A 19,430-nucleotide genomic window follows, 5' to 3' on the forward strand; every position below is an offset into this window, starting at 1 on the left:
CCCTTATTTTCCATCGTACTTTATCCTCATTAGTCTCTTCTCTCTCTCTTTTTGTTGTATAACTTACGGTTGTTAAAATTATGGATGCGTACGCGAAGTACGAAATATATTTGCGAAAAATACATCCGCAGAGGGATTCTTTTGAAGTTTTGACAAATGAACGATGTTACGGAGTATTACGGGGTACATTTGTGCTTCGCATTCATTATCAAAGATAATCTTTTATTAAAAATAATAATCTCTTTCGCCATAAAAAAAAATTTGTAAACTTTAATAAGTTCGCATTATGTATATACGTCAAAGGTAAGCTGTATTTTTTGAAATTAATTATACCACCGACGATCGATCTAAAATTAAAATTAAAAAGGAGGAAGAACAGAAAGAGAGAGGATTACTTTTGCTCTTTCGTATTTCCTTTGATTAATAGACGTTCGTTGATTATGATAAAAATTCCATGAAAACGTAAGATCTTCTCCGACAGTTTAGATTCCATTACATCGTTCAATCGCTCGAGAAATAAAGTACGAGGATTATATTATTAAAGCTTCCTTCAAGATAGACGGGCCGGTTCTCAGACGCCTTTGTGATCTTTTCTTTCGCAGTTGAATACGGAATGGGCTCAAGTTGAAGTGATAAACCTCATCAACGATGGCAGCGGTCTTGGATTCGGCATCATCGGCGGACGTAGCACCGGCGTCGTCGTCAAAACCATTCTTCCAGGAGGCGTTGCCGATCGCGTAAGCAAAAGAAAATTCCTATCTGTTGTCCGCGAAGCATTCAAATTTTCGAGGGGCTAACTCTCGTAAATTTCCTCTTTTTCGCGATACGTGTGATAAAGTAATATTTCGCGCGCGTCTAAGATTATATATTAATTAGAATATATTACGGTCCTGGCATAATTCTTATCATGGACTTAGCTTTTAAGAAAGTAAATTCCTTCATTAATCACCGGCTTAACTTTTGATAAGTTGCTCACTTAATCATCACGGCGGCGTCGCGTGCATCTTGTACCCTTCCCACGCTTTCTTTTCTCCCTCGTACTAAATTTATTCGCTAAATTTATTCGAGTCCATATGGTGGCATGCGCGCAAAGCGAATATAAATCTATGGATTTAATATTTACATAAGACGAGCGTGTATGTCCGGATGAGGAAATGAGAAGCGATAGATCCGGCGGAACGCCAGTGCTTGCCCTCCGGGTAACAGTTCCTCTCGCGGAAATGAAATCGCTTCTTATTCTTGCATTGTGGGTATGTGTGTTTGTTCGCAGGATAATCGGCTCCAGAGCGGGGACCACATATTGCAGATCGGCGATGTCAATCTCCGCGGGATGGGAAGCGAACAAGTTGCCGCGGTTTTACGGCAATCGGGCACCCACGTGCGGCTTGTTGTCGCGCGACCTGTGGAGCCAACTTCCCCGGATTATCAGGTACTTTTACTTACGCAATCCCGTGTTCGGGATCACGACTAATTATCGGCGATGTCGCTTGGTCTTTTATTTGTCCCTCCGAACGACCGCAGCGTAGATTGTAGGCAGCTTGAAGATTAATCAGATAAAGTATAAAACGCGAGATAATAGGATTAAAATGAAAGATACAATTTTTTAAAAATTAAAGCTCATATTTCTCAAATTTATTTTATATTTAGTGCGAATTTTGACTTGGTTCGAAAAAAAATAAAAAATGATACAAACGGAGTTGACATTTATTTGTAAACGTGATGCGTTTAATGCAAAAATTGAACGAATAACTTTTGCGTTTCACTGAATCCGTGTATTTACTATTCGCTGATAATTTGCAATGTAAGACACCTAAGTAGCATTGTCTCTTCAAGAATTGTGTCAGCTTGCGCAAACTGCAGCGCAAAACATTTCTGCAACGCTACGTATTTAAAGTAGCCGAGGTGCGTAACGCAAACCATTAAATTCCGATACGGGTGTTCAAAATGTCCGTCGTGTCCGGAGATTGATGGTACGGCGTGGTTCGCGTACGTCATTGTCAGCGTTCCCGTTATATGCGTGCTATCGCGAGTTAGAGGATCTGGTCGGAGTTCACGCACGAAATTGTGTTAAATTGCAAGCCATCACGACGATATATTGCTGATTTGGCGATGGCTGAAACGCAATCAATATCGCGGGATTCGTGTTGAGGATCTCGCGTGTTTTGCGGAGAAGTTGTCCGAGAAGTGAGAAAGTCCAAGAAATTTTTCAGTTTTAAAATTTTCAATTTACACATCTACTATAATACTTTAAACAGCAGACGATCCTGTTTTCAAACTATTTAGCTTATATGTTTTTAGTCGAAAGCTTCTTTAAACACTTATGTTCCTGAAACCGTGTTCGCTTATTGATTACTTGAGACTTACAAACTAGGTGCTCGATTCTTATATAAATTAACTTATTGAAATCCTTTAGAATCTATAAACGTGGAAAAATTGAAAAGTTAAAAGTGGAAGCAAAACTTCGACTCGGGAAATGATGAAGTTGTGTGAGAAAAAAATGTATCGAGATTCTCGGAGTAGTTGCGAACACGGCGACTGGGAGAACAAGTTGTAATTCAGGGATAATAAATAATATACACATGGGCACTTCGTACATATACACGTGATGGTTCTCTATTATTTCGACGCGACCATACCGAAATGGACGAACTCTCTCAGAATTTATTATATGCTCGGGGAAAATGGAAATTACTTTGTCGCCGCATATTAAAATTGAAAGTCTAGCTTAGGCAGAATTGAGTTTATTTATTTTTTTTTTTTTCGTGACAAATGAATTGCTTATCGCATTTAGTCATTCGACAAAGGATTAAGGGACACATGCGTTAGGGAGAGTGGCAAAATACACAAGGTTCGACAAATCAACTTTTATTTAACACGTCTACTTTCAATTACAATAATCGAATCGCGTGCATTAAATGCGTGGGCATATTCGCGGAAACAAGATACTTAATTATTCATCCCTTCAGCGAAAGCAAATAAGGGAGGAAAATGTCGAAGTGCACTCGACTTTTCTCGTTCCCAAAGTTAAAAAAAAAAAAAAAGAGAAAAAGACAGAGTTGCCGCGGTCTTTCAATTTTTATCGCACCTCTGATCGATATTTATATCCTGCTCCGCGTATAATTCCGGCTGCCATTCTTCGCGCGAATATTAAACAGCTAGCGACCTGTCTGCTCTGCCACCAGCTACGGAATACACAAACGCTCTCCCGGTGAATTTTTTTTAAAGGGTTGCAACAAACCGTCCCCTGCTGATGCTTGTCGACTTGTAAATATCACTTGTTGAGGTGTTCGTAAAGTTCCCTTGTGACCTGTCACACTGGTGCGAAGCAAAGTGCGATAAAATTCGTATCCGCGTGAGATAATCCCAGAAGCCTGTAAAAATAATTAAAAAAAGGAACGTTGAAAATAAAATGCTAATGAGACGCTTTGAATACAAATTCTTTAATCTTCGGTGGATCGTACAAATAGCCGAAGAATTTGTTTTTTCTGTCTATATATGTATAACGGTAAATATTAATTTATTTATTTATTTTTCGATGAAAGAGAGAGATTTGCCTTTAACTGCGAAAATAAAGTAAATATGAAAGTTCACTGCTTTGCAATTCTATACAGGCTTAAAACACAATGTTACACTATTATACCGCGACGCGGAAACCCCGTTGTAATCTCTGCGAGAAATTCTGCAAGATTTACGGAAAAGCTGACTATAGTTAATGTTTTATTTACCGGAATGCATTGGAATTCACGCGGGGGATTGGAAATTCAAAAGCTTGGAAAATATCCTCTTGTGAAAAATACCCGCGAGCGATATAGAGATCGTATTTTAGAAGTTGCATTTATTTTTATAAATCCGTTCGGAGGGAAAGGGCAGGAGAGAAAGAGAAAGAATCTTAAAACCGACGTTTTGGAACGCATAAAATTTCTCGTTCCTGATATCTCTCTCCAGGCTCTCGGAAGTCACGCCCCGATCGTCCCTACGAAAATCCTGGGGGATCCGGACGAGTTGGACAGACATCTGGTGCACAGCGTACCGGAGAGCTACAATATGCGACATGTGCAGGGGGGTGACACGAGCTACGACAACGGTTACATGTACTCGCAGGAATCCGACATTGAAATGCACGTGAGTGTGTTGCGCCAGAGAGATGGCGATCGTAATTTCGCGTTATAGCTTCGTTCTCCTCTCCGTTCCTCTCCGTTTTCCTCTTTGTGTTGTCCCTCTACCTCGAGAAATCGTATCCTCATCATCGGAAGAAAGCACGAAACGTGGAACAATTCTCTCTGCCTCAGGCAAGACCCGGTCTCATCATGGACGTGGTACGCAACCCAATGCCAATTGGAGCGATGCCAGTTATACCGGTGGTGCCACTTCCGGTGCAGCTCCAGGATTTACCGGTGCTTACCATGGAGCCCCTCGATATTAATTCACTGCCAGAAATGGAACGCTTCACAGTCAATCTTACGAAGGATATTTACGGCCTTGGCATCACTATCGCTGGATATGTTTGCGAGAAAGGTAATTTACGTCCGACGAAAATATTTTTATTCCGCGTGTTTTCGGCACTTTGAAAAAATACCAGTCTACATGTTGTAAATACATAGAGTGCATTCAATGTTAAAAAAAAATTGCGCAATGTCACCGTTGACAAATAGATCGGATGATCGGATTTTCTGAATGAAGACTTCCGTTTTTGCAGAGGAGCTCTCTGGCATTTTCGTTAAGAGCATTAGCGAGGGTAGCGCGGCCGACTTGAGCAAAATGATTCAAATAAACGATCGTATAGTGGAGGTGGACGGACACTCCCTGCAGGGTTACACTAATCACGAAGCTGTCGAAGTGTTAAGGCGTACAGGGCAAACGGTGAATCTTTGCTTGGAGCGATATCTACGTGGACCAAAGTTCGAACAGCTTCAGCAAGCGATCGCCGCGAGCGAGTTGAGACTACCTCAGCCGAGTTCTCCGTCGATTACGAGCCTACCCAGTTTTCCCATGAGCGCGGTACGTTTTTTTTTTCTTTATCCGACAGTACTTAAAAAAAAAATAGAATATAACTTTATATTAATTAAATGTTCGATTAATTTGTATATTCATTAAAAGTTTCATGTTTCAATTTTTCTCTTGTACTCTCATTCCGTATAAAATCTTGTAATTATAAAATTTAGAATCACGTTTTGTATTCGTGTATTGTAAAAATTATTAAATTTACATTGCACCTTTTTCTCCCAGGATGGCGAGACCACCACCGAAATAGAACCCGAAGGCGAATCTCACACCACCGTGGACAGCGCGATTCTGCAAGAAGGAGGTTTAAGAACGTTGGACGAACAGGACGAGGCGACCAATGTCGAAGACTTGTTGAGCGATCCATCGAGTGAGCTTACACCTCAAATTCGCGCGGCTATCAAGGCGAAATGGCAAAAGATCGTCGGACCCGACACCGAAATAGTGGTAAGTATCCTTGCGCAATCGTATGAGATCGAAGAGGATGAAGAGAGAGAAAGAATGTCTTTTTCGTTTCTTTTTCTTTTCTCTTTTTCTTCGAATAGGTCGCTCAGCTGAAGAAATTCGCCGAAGGTAGCGGTCTCGGCATCAGTTTAGAGGGAACGGTCGACGTGGAGAATGGCCAGGAAGTAAGGCCTCATCATTATATACGTTCGATCTTACCGGAGGGCCCCGTTGGACAGAATGGCACACTGCGCTCCGGCGACGAGTTACTAGAGGTTATCGAATTTCCGTATCTTTTCTTAGCAAAGCTAACTCTATAGAGCCTTTTCCTTTCAAAGAATTCGACAGAGCGAATTCTCTCCCTCGAGTTCTCGAACTACGCGTCTGAAACCGATATCGTACTCTTTTGAAGGTAAACGGCTATCGCTTATTGGGCATCAATCATATGGAAGTGGTTAGCGTGCTGAAAGAGTTGCCTATACACGTTCGTATGGTTTGCGGGAGAAACATCGCCTCGCAGGATCCGCTTTGTCCCATCGATACCGCTCAACATCAGGCCGCTTTTCAGACTAGAGTGAGTATTACACAGAGAGATTACGGAGTTGCGCGTTGTCAGTAGAGTTCTGCAAATCTAATTCACTATATCCAATTTGTATCCATCCTAATTTTGTATGACAATTACCCGATTCGTCCGAAACCTTACCCGTATATTCGAGTCTCACCCAAGTTATCCGACATTGTTTATAACAACAATTAAATCCTCCCGATTTTATGTACTGTAATAAAAAATATTCTACTTTTAACAATACGTTTTTATTTTTTTTTGTTTTTGTTTTATTTAAAAATAAAATTTTTTTGCACTTGTCTGATCCGAAAAGATGGGCTTGCTATTTGTTATCCCGCTCGCTATCCAAAACGAGTTTTTCTAAGCACTTTATTCATTGATTATTCGCTGACTGGGTGGGCGGGTTTAGCGGTCAGAATATCGTCAGAATGCCTGTGCAGAACTCTAGTTGCCAGTCGCCTAAAGTCGCGCTTTAAGAACCGCCGCGAAAACCTGTGTTGTCTCGTAGAGCATCCTCGGCGGGTCTCTGCAGAACTTGTTACCTACAATGGATCGTCTTGTGAAAGCGAAGTCGGACGGTTCCTTGGCCTCGACAACGACCACGGCCACTGTGACCGACGCGAGTCTAAACAAAATGAAATCGCGCTCGTTGGAACCGCTGACCGGTCTGGCGATGTGGAGTTCCGAACCGCAAATTATCGAATTGGTTAAAGGAGAGAGGGGCCTTGGGTTCTCCATTTTGGATTATCAGGTGCGAAATTTTTTTTTCCCCGGAACTCTCTTCGCACAATTTCGACAGAGAAGAAATGACGAATTGTAATAATCATCGAATTTTCCTTTTCCGTTCGTCCCGGTTCTAGGATCCAATGAACCCCAACGAAACTGTGATAGTAATACGATCGCTCGTGCCCGGCGGGGTGGCACAGGTCGATGGGCAGTTAATACCGGGCGATCGGCTTCTGTTTGTGAACGACATCGGATTAGAGAACGCAACATTGGACCAGGCCGTCCAGGCCCTCAAAGGCGCCCCGAAGGGGACCGTTCGCATCGGCGTGGCCAAGCCGCTGCCAATACCAGACAGTATTGTCCAGGTGAGCGATCAGGACGATCGAATTGAGCCTACGAGAGATAGAGACGTGGCGACCGTTTCCTCGATCGTAGATAGCCACAAACAGAGGCGGGAGTATTTTCGCGAGCGTAAGATTAACGTGATCGAACCGCCGCATATGGATTTGATCGAGGGTTTGAAGCATCAGCACAACCTCGTCAAGTCTGAAAGTTTTTAATTAGGTCGCTCTAATCAGGATAGGCTCAAGGCTCTTGCCTCCGCTAAATTTCACCGCGGTTCGCGTGGCTTCGAGACGACCGACATACGCACAATCAAAATCATGCATTCAATATTGAATTACCCTCGATCGTTCAATTAATCGTAGTCGATGATAACTGTGCTCTCACATTTTTTAACATTTTTCTCCTAGAATCATCAAATATACGTGCGCACAAATCTGAATGCGTATTTCCTAACAAAATTCCGTCCATAAAAATAGAATAATTGCTGCTACAATTCATATATATATACATACTAATTACGACATTATATACATGTTTAAGTATTGTTGAGTAATGAGCATGAAATATTATGTCCCGTCTTGTGTGTTGGAAATCACCAAAATTTATAAAATTTTCTGTGTATTTTTTTTATCGCGCGTACATATATAAATTTAATGTTCGATGAAATCGGCAGAGTGAACTTTGGAGGAAATAATTGGCGTTGGCATGGCGTTAAAGGATATTTTAATATTTGCCATTTTTGTGCGATTGCTTCATAAGACACCAAAGCACAAATTTAACATATTTATGTGGATCAATAAAATGTTGGATCATGTTGGAATTTTTAGTGATATCGTAATTCGCAGAAAGTTTACTTTAAGCCAGCATGACGTAGTTAGTTTATGTTAAGTCCATTGTCATCCCATATTTATAGCATAATTATATTTTATATTATAATTATTCTTGCGTTACTTTTTTTAGATACTATTTTTTAGATACTATTATAAATGTTATTTTTATATACACAATGTGACTGAATTTTTTTAGTTTAAATTTATTCATACTATTTTTGTAATAATTTTTTGCGAACTGCGGATTTCAATACGGATTAAGTATATTATAGTTTATTTTAAATATTCTGTTGATATTTATCGTGGAGATAATTTTATCTCTCCAAATTTTTTAAAGCGACGCGTACATCAATATTCATGCACCTATCGCAGAGCAGCAGGACGCGTTTAATATGCTTTGCATCCCAAACTGTGTTAATCTGTGTGTTTTTAAGTTGATTACCTTTTATTGTGTTCCCCGTCACTATCATTAAGTTTTTAATCGCGTAATAACGGCACAACGCGAAAGGCGCCGCGTTTTGACAATCGCGTAAGATTGCAATTTAGATATATATCGCTTTAACTTTCGCAAGTATTGTACCTCATTCACATGTATTAATATGGGGAGCAGCGTACTTATTTGCGAAAGAAGCAAAATAAGGATCAAATATATAAATTGAATAGAAATTGACACATCTTGATCGAGACGGATGTGTCAAAAATTTATAGCAATTTAGAACAATTTATAGATCGAATAAAATTTCATTATACGATGAAGCATGTACATTAATACCGTATATGTTGTTTTATTTCGTTTGTCATTATCCATTCGCCACCACCCTCTTCCATTCATTCCGGTTCTGTATATATATATATATATGTATTCGTCAATTTCCCTGTATTCGTCGTCGTCATCTGTGCTTGTTTCTTGATTTTTAACCGTTGCTTTTCATTTCAGCTCGTTTGCGCGTGACACATATACTTCATTTCTAATATACTTTAACATTAATATATATATCATATACGAATATACTTATATGTATACCTGTATGGTTTTTTTTATGCCGCGTTCGTACTGTTGCAAGCGGAACATCCATAAAACGGCCGAATAAAAACGACGAAGCCTGATATTTTATGAGCGTACGAACGGGCCGCCCTCGGCGATATTCCGAGGCACGGTCAAACGTTTGAATGATTTATACGATACATCCCGATGAGATATACCAGTCGAACAGTGTATCTTTGATGAGCAAACCTTTTCTCGCTTGGTTTCGTTCCGACTCCTGGCGTAGGGGATCACGCGCATCTCCCTCGGGATGCGCCCCAGTTTAAGCAGGGAGAATAAGCTCGTCTCTCGTGCGGAGAAAATAAAGTCGAGGGGGAGATCCAATTTTGGAAATCCCTTCGCGCGTGATTCGTTCATTCCGAATTGCGGAGCAGGAGATTCGAATTGTGTTGAAGTGAAAGTGACAAACAAAGTTGCGATAACGCAATAACGCGTCTCGCACCTTGTATACTTGAGATACGAAGAGAACAGTTGACTAGTTGATGACTGTTTGATATATAAAAATCTTGAAAAAAAGATTATATTTTATTAGAGATTTGCAATTTTTATATTTGTAAGAAATACATCAATTTTATATCTTTTTTTAGATTTTAGAATTTAACATTATATATATTTTTTTGTCTTTGTAATCTCAAAGTAAGAAACCAGTTGAAAGATCTAAAAAGCGTGCTATTAATATTTCTTTTGTATTATACAGACAGTTACGAATGATTCAGTCGATATAATTGATAATCCCGTGCTCTGCTCCTGTATAAAGTAATTCAGTCCTGATAGCCGACGAGTTTTCGATAGGTATCCTATTTTTATGCGGTGAAAGATTCGGGAGGAAAGAGAACAGGGGAAAAAAGAAAGAAAGGTCGGGCATTTGGCGAACGTGAGAAGTGTACGAATGGTATCTCCGATTCGGCGTTGCATCGTCAGCGCTACAAAAGGAATGGAGAACAAATAAAGATGCGGTGAACGAAACAGGGGAGAGAGAAAGAGATGAGAGAGAGAGAGAGAGAGAGATGGTGCGAAAGAGAGATTTTCGGTAATAGCGCTCGGTGTTTACCCCCGCGGTTTATATTGCCGATCATCAAACTAAGTAAGTACAGAACAAAACGATTGTAATAGTGAATGAAAGTTGCCTGGTAGAGAGTAGCTGAACAAAACAACTTTATTGCATAAGACTGACTTCTCTCACATACTTCCAAATTCTTCCGAACTCACGAACACACACAATCGTACTAGTGATCTTTGTTTAGCAAGCTGCAAATTTATTTTCGAAGGAATTCTGTTTCTTATACATATATATTATATTTGCCATTTGTCTCTTTGCAGTCGGACGAGTACGAGTGAATGAGAGAAAAAAAAAGAGCGAGAGAGATATATATTTAGAGAAAATAGCTTTTCTCTCTTAAATAAGTAGATAAACAGCTGTGAAAGAGAAAAGAGATGATGTCAGAAATAAACAAATAGGAAGTATGAATATGAAATATATGAATGCGAGTGTGAGAGAGTGAGAACTTGAAATTAAAGAAAGGGAGAGACAAATGGCGAAGAGTGAATGGCGAGAGATTGAGATGAGAGTAATCCGAGTATCAAAAAAAAAAAAAGTGTTCGAGAGGAAGAGAAAAAGAATGACTCAAACCGGCGGCAAAGTAGAACCCGGGAGTGAGAGAATATAATAATAATAAAATAATAATAAAAAGAGTGAAAAAAGAGGGGAAAAGAAAAGACAAAAGAAATCGAGAAAACGTATAACGAGGCAAGTAAAAAGATCAAGTTGAATGATATAAGTCTCTTATTATTATTTTTTTTAAATTTCTTTCTTTCTTTTTCCGATTGTGTCGCCTTTTCCTTTTGGTGTTTTTCACAAACAATATCTCTTTACAACAATTTTTAATCGAACTCTCCAAGTAAGCTCGTACTGTCAAACTTTTCGCCTTTTTGTAGAGCTCTACTACCATTCCACTACTGTCTACTCACTGGCACCTTTCTTCACTATTATCAAGAGGCTCGTATGGGGATCGATACGTTTACTACTTACTCGCAACCTGTTTATACCTGAACTCTTCCGACCGCCTTCCCGATACTCGAACGGGGCGAACGGATGGTACATAAGCCTCGATGTGGTAGCCGCTGGGATATCCGAGCCGCAAGTTACGTAATAAATCGATTCTCCTCCAGGCTTCCTTTTTTCTTCACCGCTTAGAACGTGAAGCTCTTGTTATTATCTTTAAAAACCGAGTCTCGAAGGCACGCGAAAGTCACGATTATTATTCTTATTGTGTCATTATTAATCGTTATTATTATCGTTATTATTCTTATATGATTATATCTCACCATTTTATTATCGTTATCAACTTTTTAAATTTCTTTATTTCTTTATTATTATTATTGTTTCGATGTGCCGCTATTGTTAGCGTTGTTGTTACTCTATTCCTTTCCTCACTGTCTGCGTAGTGTCTGTTGCGAGCTTTATTTGCGCAGCTGCATAAAATGTTAATCCGAGATCTTCGCACATATGCATAACAATAACCCGTAAAAGTTCTTCCGCTGACGCGAATGCTAAATGCAATCTTATTGTTAGACTTCCGGGATGCACGATGTGAAATTTCTCCTCCGCTCCTTTCGTCCATTCTCGTTTGGATCTGATAGTCAAGTTTTGATAGTCGCTCTGCTCTTGCAAAATAAGAACGAGTAACTTTCTACAGCTACCTAATGTCTTACAGCATGCTCGCAGTTTCTTGTTGCTTCAGCAGGCTAAATATTTAAATATGAAATGTCCATTTATTAATTTATTTTTCTAACAAATTTACACATACACATACAAATCTATATGTCACGTTAAAGTAAATGTCAAGCGATTATACATAGTTTAAAATTGACAGATCACTTGAGACATTCGCTGATAACATCCTACGCTTTTAAGCTTTCTATCAAATTGGCTATTGTGTCTCTCGAGAACAGAGAGATTATGCATCTCCGTTCTTCATCATGCGACAAATACAATGTAATCCCGTTGTAAATACAGCGTGAAAATTTTTCATTGTAAACTCTTTATAGCTCGACAAGTTGACAGCGTAAAAAAGTAAAGAAAAAATATGAAGAAAAATTATGTAAAAAAATAGCGATATATATGAGAGATACTGAGAAATTTAATCCAAAACAAAAAAATATACATATATTTGCATGTTTGCAAAATTGTAATAAATTACAAAAAATTGTTATTATTGGCTCTTATAGTATTGCAAGAATTGTGCTTATGTGCTTATGTATATAAGTTGCAACGAATCAAACTTTTCCGAGATCGCAGACGCGAATTCTTTTCAAAGTTTTCGTTGATTTATTCTGAAAGAAGAACCTGCGAGAGGGGAAAAGTTCGCGTAAGTTTTCACACGTTTCCCTGTCGCGGACGATGACGAAAGTTCACAATTTAGGAATATACAATTCTCTGCACGTTTATCGTAGCATATGGCAGTACGACGATTATTACGTAAGTCGTGCTTGTGCTTATGGAAGCACCTGCGCCAGGTGTGTCTGTCATAACTGCGCTCGTACAACTTCTTTGCCCGCGTATCTCTCTTTCGCGCTATTATTCTTATTACTCTGCAAGAGATATAAGTTTTGCCTCACTATATACTCTTCAATGCTTCAAACCGTCCGGCTCTCTGTTGCCTGTGATAGATACACATTTTACGAACTCGACTCGTTCGCTGGGAAAACGAGGTTCGGCTTAACTTCGAGATTTATTGTACGCATATTTTTCTCACAAAACTTTATGACTTTACGTTACTTTTGCAAAAGTTAGAGAAATTGGTCCATGTCTGTTAGTGATAGACGTTTCACGATAGTTTTTTTTTTTTATAAAAAAAAAGTGATAGTTACGTGATAGTTAAGTGATAGTCGCGTAACGTTATTTATTGAGATGGATAGATATGCACATCGTTTATGAAAATTTTTAATTTTATATATTTACGTGTGATACGATAATATAAAAATATGTGAAACAAAAAATCTGTTATACTTGTTGACATAATTGAGAATGCACATGAAATTAATTTTTCTTTTTCCACATGTAATTTCTATGTAATTTTTATGTAAGACTTTTTATGTAAAATATCAAGAAATACACATATGGCGTAAACTTTGCATCTCGACACTTATACATCTTGTATACCACATGACTGTATAAACTCTCGTCCTCTCTATTCCCATCGTGCGTTTCGTGTGACACATAATATTAAGCACACGTAAATTTAAATCTGTTCTTTTTAGAAACGCTTTCTCTATGGCAGCACATTCTTCTCCCCGTCTTTCCGAAAGATATGAGCATTCGTGTCGTTTTACATAATGTATAGAAATACGTAAGAAAAAGACTGAAAAGAACAGAGCCGTAGTCACACGTTAGCGCGCTTCGTAGAATCTAGCGAGAATGCCGCGTGATAAAAATCTATTGTCGAAAGTACCATAAGTCACATGTGAAATGTCCACACATATACACACGCGTCTCTCTAATCACGATATTTCTTTTTCTATTTTTCAGAGCGAGGCATAAGCGCCGAGGCGGATGCACATTTCCGATGCGAGTTATACGTTTACCGCAGTTACCGACCAAAAAACCAAAACAGAAATAGAAAATAAAAGTTACCATGATTAAGCACTATGTCCTCGTTTATGCCCATTTAATAATAATATTGATATTCATGATTGAGAGGGAGCAGAACAGATACAGCGATATATAAGCAGCGAATACTAATATGTAATTTCACGCGGGTGACTTTAAAAGAAAATACGAAAAAAAAGAAACGAAATCGAATTGTCCCGTCCTTTCATTCTTTTATCCGAGATTTTTGCCCCTTTTGCCAATCTTCCGAGAGCTTATAATGATTATTATATATACGGATAATTAACATGATCGACATTCAATCGACATTCAATCGACGTGTTTATTGATTTTTATGTCGATGAAATATTCACTTGTTATATAAGGATCTCTTATATAAATATATATCTCACTAAATCTCTCAAACACACATGATTTTAAACGATTTTGACGATTTTGTAATTTTTTCCCCGGCCTTATGTGCCATTCTCGATGTACTTAAAATTCACGATCGTTATGAAAAATTGTATCATTAACTTTGTTACATTTTATCAGAAATATAGAAATGTATACTGAAAGAGAACGTGATATATATACATATACGTTAATACATATGAAATATTATTCCGCACAAATATTATTCAAATAATTTTTACAGTATGCGTTATGTCTTCGCCCTTAAAAGATATCGTTTTACGAAATCACTATCTTACGATGCGATAACGTCATTGATGTTATTTATTATAAAAGCTTTAATTAATTCCATTTTTTGTGCAACGTACAATCTAAAATAAATCTACTCTATAAATACTTGAATAGAAATAATTGCGTTGTTTGAAATCAATGAGAATTAGAATCAGTTTATTTTACTTGTCGGACAATTTTGTGTTGTTACACATTAGCAACACTTGGATTATAAGGACCCCATAAGGCTGTGTTAGAATAATATGGATGTTCCGTAACGCAACTGGTACTCAGCACAAATCCGTCATTGTTAGCGACAAACTGCATGAATTGGATGAAAATCTCACGAGATAGAATATATCAAGTTCTGTATGACATATAGGTAAGTCTGCAATAATTCTCCAATAGGTTGCTTGCATAAAAATGCATATTATTTCTATCGTATTATTATTGCTGTATCTTGCGTATCAATGATTTGACAAGAGTACAAAAATACTCTTATCGTTATGCGTCTCGAAGAAGTCGATCGTTTTCTAGGCAAGACTCCCCTTTGCGAATGTGATTATGCGAAACGATTCTTATCTCTATCTTAAAGCCTTTCCGTCGCCTTATCCGTGCGATTGAATAATAATTTCTTCATTATTCAAGCGAATTAATTGTCATTTGCTAATCGAATTACTTGATATAGGCTTGAGTAGAAACGAATAAAGTAGCGAAGGTGTTACGTAACGATTAAATTTATTAAGAAATTGAATTTGCTCTCTACGATATGGTAATCTGTAGAGGTACAAATGTTAATTAAAGACACACATAGTTATATTTTATTTTATTTTATACTTATGTAATTTTTGTTCTGTAACAATAATTTGTTATAAAATAGTATCTTTTTATGTGTATCATTTTTATTTGGCATTTGATTAATAAACAAGAATCGCGAAACGAGATATATATTTTTAAAAAGATAGAATTAAAATTTTATAAAGCTTATAATAATTTTCGTCAATTGTATATAAATTTTATATGAATGTCTATGAAGCTGCGATTTATTATTTTTTTTTTTTATAAATTTTGTTGTCTCGCACATTTGCGGCGAGAGAAAGATCATTAATGGACAATATCGTAATATATTATATTATAGAATTAGCTTCTCCTCGATACAATCAAATTATCTAATAACTGCATCCAATGATGCTTATTTTCGATTTAATTTAGTTAATAGTGCGCACAAATAGAAGTGCATACCTTTAGTAAATCATATCTTGCGATTCCAATTAAGCCTTTTTTCCAATGCTATTTATAATTGTATAATAATCGATACTTCGTTCCCGATATTGACAACAAGTTATTTTGATATCAAGTTATATTGACGCGTTATTCTTGATATTAGCTGGATGCGTTATTGAATATGTCTACATATATTTAATGAATCTTCCCAGCCCATTATAGAGCGGGAATCGTAGTCGATATACATATGCGATGAAGGGTTGCATCGTCGACGTTCGCGGACTTCTAGACAATCCTATTTGTATGAAACTATTTCCTTAACTGGATTATCGGTAACGAAGAGATTACGAAGCAAAGGTATTGCTAAGTAACGCTTATGTAGACATACAACTCGTCTTATTTTTCCTCTTTAGAAAAATTGAGATTGAATAGCGCGACGAAAGCGCAGAATTCACACGATTATTGATTTTCGCGATAACATGTTATTTGCATTTGTATTTATTATAGTACATCTTTGACATTTTGCAACGCATTTATTAAATTCGAGCACGTGATATGCTTATTACAAAATTAATTCCACATGGATCAAAATTTGCAGATATACATGAGAGAGAAAGAGAGAAGGGGAGAGGAGAGAGAAGGAAAGATTTGATTAACATATTAATGCAATTCGAATACATGGAAATAAAATTATGCTGTTTCAACATATCATCAATTACGGTTATATCAATTAAAGTTCCATATGTCATATTATCATAACAGATACATATATCTGCATATAAATCTTTATCAGAGATATGTGTATCTGCATAAAAATATCGAAGTCACGTTATTTATCGAGCTATGAATAAAAAGTATATCAATTATTATAATCGCACTCGATCTGAAGAAATTATAATTTTTTTTCTAAGTATTTACGTAAGCTAATTCTCCTGTGAAACATAGAATTTAATGCGAAATTGTAGACTTTATGTGTCGATGTTTATATAAATTATTTAACTCTTGTCTCTTTTGCTCATTTTCTGCGCTGCTCATTTCTATAGCAAAAAGTGACACCGAAGATCAAACGGAGCAAAAGTTTTCCCAATGAGAGCGAGACGACCGATCGTGTAGCCGAACTTGAAGACTTACTTTCTTCGAGATCAGGTACATCTTGATGAATTTTACAAAATTCTTTATGCGAAACAAAATTTCGAATTAAATATAGTAAAGCTGGTAAAAACTTAAGATATCTGCACGATAATTAGTATTTACTTATTACCATTTATAATTAAGATTTTTATGAAAGGTGATGTATATAATGAGCAAAGTAATTTTATTAATCGTTAGTATAAGAGTCCAGCTTATTATTTTACAATCCTGCACTGCGAACTCGTATATTTCTTATCGATCGTGTCTCGTGTTGTACTGTTTCAAAAGAGAGAGGAGGAGATAGAGTCGTATATAAATCACGCTCCATTCAATAACGAGTACACGGACGGGGTTTCGGATATTGCTATTGTTCTGAAACGAGGATACGTTGCGCCTTGTTTCGCGAGACATTATGATGTGATTTCTATACGAGCGACCCTTCGTTTCTCTGACAGTAGCGAGATCTCCTTCCGCGCGAAGATATATCGTGACGTGGCAATTTGCCATTACAATTCCAGCCTGATATACGAAACCATTAATTTTCATCTCGCAATTAGATGGACTTCCTTTATAGATGTCATGCAAAAGCGCACTGCGCTTTAATATATCGCGCGGTAACATGCAATATCTTTCCGCGGGTAAACTATCTTCCTATCTTAATAGTCGAGTAAATTTATAACGGAACGACTTATCCTCGTCAAAGATGGAAATCGAGAAAGACGATTTTACAAAGACGATTAATCGGAAGATTCGCGTGACTTGGATTACCACAAGTGCATCAATAACAATTCTGTCGAATGTATATTGAAAAAAAATTTTTTTAAATCCGCCGCTTATAGGTTTGACAGAAACGTCAACGAACAGACCGGAGGTCGACGAGGACGAGGAGGAGGACGAGGACAACTGGAAGGATGCTTCTCCGGTGACGCCGATCTGTAGTCCGGCACGTCGACCCCCGAAACTTCATCATCGGGACAAACGATCACCGGCCAGATACGTCGACATCGATAACGATGTCGAAATCATTCACGAGTTCTATCCCACGACTTCCAAAACGATGCACGAGGAGACGAGCATCGTGTCGTACGGTGGCACGATAATCGTGGAAACGACGAGGATACCCAGGCACATCAAGGACGTGACAGCGAGAGTGGAGAAGGTAGCGCCGAAGGTGAAGTTAAAGAAGGAGTCGTCTCAGGAATTGGAATCCCGCGTGCCTCCCGTTCAGGAGGAATCGGTCTCCAGCGCAGAGGAAACGTCCAGGATTACCGCGACTACGAGGTCTCAGCGAGAAGCGGACCAAGAACGCAGGAAGAGCTTGAAACGTCATAGCAGCGTGGATTCCGAGGTACGTACGTCCACATCCAGAGAGACGCTTGAGAAGTCGGACACGTCGGAGAAGTCGGAAAAAGGCGCTCGGAAGAAAGTGTTCACGGAAAAAGAGGACGGTAGAAAGCGATCGAAGAAATCGGGAAGAAGATCCTCCAAAGCCGAACGAAAATTGGAAGAAGATTCGTCGGAGCGGAAATTGGAATCGCAGGAGAAAGAAAAGGAGGAGCTGAAGAAAAAGGACGGGGAGACTTATCGGCGATCGAGGGAAGAGAGAAAGAGCCTGAAGGAGCAGGAGTGTATCGAGAGGGTGACGGAATTTTTAACGAGGCACAGTATACCGACTTATCCCGATATAAGCGTTAATCTCGAAACGGCGGAACCCTCGGTTCCTGGAATCGTAGACGCGCAACGAGGCAAACGTGCAGTTATCAGCAAAGACGGGGAGACTGCGAGTCCAACAACGACAGTCGAACCGTCCATTCCGTCTACGAAAAGGAAAGGGAGCCTGAAGGGTGCATCTGAGGTGAGGAAAGAGACGAAGGATTTACCGGAGGACTCAAGAGCGAAGGACGTTAAGAAACCTTCGGAGAGCAAAAAACAACGGCCAATCTTGGAACGTTCCTCGGCAGCCGTTTCAGACGTTCAGCAATCCGAAACGACCGTTCAACAACCTACAAAGCGACCCAGCTCGTTGAGAAAAAGGAGAGACTCTTTTTCTAGAGAGTCCTCGAGAGAATCGTTATTGGAAGAGAAGAAGGGCGTCAGGATCCAAGAGGACGTTCAAGAGATCTTCTTCGAGGATACGAGTGAGCAAGTGAGTAAATCTTATCGCTTTCTATACCAAAATTTATTTGACTTTATCTATTTCGATTTTAACAAACGCGTAAAATTTTCGCCTGTGCGCTAGGTCGATTTGTTGCCGGAAGTCCAGCTGGTGACCGCCAGGATCATCTCGGCTGAAGAGGCATCGGCGCTTCGCTTCGAAGAGGCAGCTACAAGAGTCGAGATTCATTCTCCGCCGGAAATAGCCATCGTTACCGAGACGGTTAAAGCGAAACTGACGCGGGCGCCGTCGCCGGAAATCGTCGACGTGTCGTCGTTGCAGCTACCCGCATTGGCGAAATCGACCTCCGAGAGCACTTTGACGGAGGGCAAGCCCGACACCAGCGAGGACCACAGAGTCTCCGTGAGAAACCTGAAACCGGAGATCCTTCTCGACCTGTCCAAGGTCTCCGATAACGGCGAGACGATCGAGGAGACGATCGAGGGCGATAGGGATATCAAGGAGAGGCGACTCAGCAGAACCGGAAGCGAAGGCTCTAAGAAATTGACCAAGGGCCAGGAACAGTTCCCTTTCAAAATTAGCAGCCTCGCGCAGCCGGATAGACCGGAACTGATGATTCTGCAAGAAGGTCCGATAGAGAGAACGGCAAGTGACGGAGATCTTATGGGAATGGTCGCAGCGGAAGACGTGGAAAAAGATGACAGTATTACGAGGTAAGAATTTCCGGTCTT

The 19,430-nt window shown here is 39.0% G+C and overlaps 1 protein-coding gene across 5 annotated transcripts in view; it reads left to right on the top strand.

Moving 5' to 3' along the window:
• LOC145937677 (multiple PDZ domain protein) overlaps positions 1-19,430 on the top strand; it is a 95,200-nt gene that overhangs the window by 48,815 nt on the left and 26,955 nt on the right. For 4 of the 5 annotated variants that reach the window (XR_014425605.1, XM_083040885.1, XM_083040886.1 and 1 more), the window contains 13 exons: positions 603-737; positions 1,271-1,429; positions 3,946-4,122; positions 4,290-4,515; positions 4,697-4,998; positions 5,227-5,448; positions 5,547-5,720; positions 5,858-6,019; positions 6,519-6,761; positions 6,871-7,101; positions 16,496-16,598; positions 17,423-18,729; positions 18,823-19,412. Coding sequence is in view for 4 of the 5 variants with exons in the window: in XM_083040885.1 (XP_082897011.1) it covers positions 603-737; positions 1,271-1,429; positions 3,946-4,122; positions 4,290-4,515; positions 4,697-4,998; positions 5,227-5,448; positions 5,547-5,720; positions 5,858-6,019; positions 6,519-6,761; positions 6,871-7,101; positions 16,496-16,598; positions 17,423-18,729; positions 18,823-19,412 (4,031 nt within the window). In the remaining variant the exon portion in view is untranslated. The remainder of the gene's footprint in view (positions 1-602; positions 738-1,270; positions 1,430-3,945; positions 4,123-4,289; positions 4,516-4,696; positions 4,999-5,226; positions 5,449-5,546; positions 5,721-5,857; positions 6,020-6,518; positions 6,762-6,870; positions 7,102-16,495; positions 16,599-17,422; positions 18,730-18,822; positions 19,413-19,430) is intronic. The other variant, XM_083040887.1, reaches the window with a different exon arrangement.

Source organism: Prenolepis imparis, unplaced genomic scaffold (genome assembly GCF_030444845.1).
Source record: "Prenolepis imparis isolate NDT839.2.m4 unplaced genomic scaffold, iyPreImpa1.0 SCAF_6, whole genome shotgun sequence".
NCBI lineage: Eukaryota > Metazoa > Arthropoda > Insecta > Hymenoptera > Formicidae > Prenolepis > Prenolepis imparis.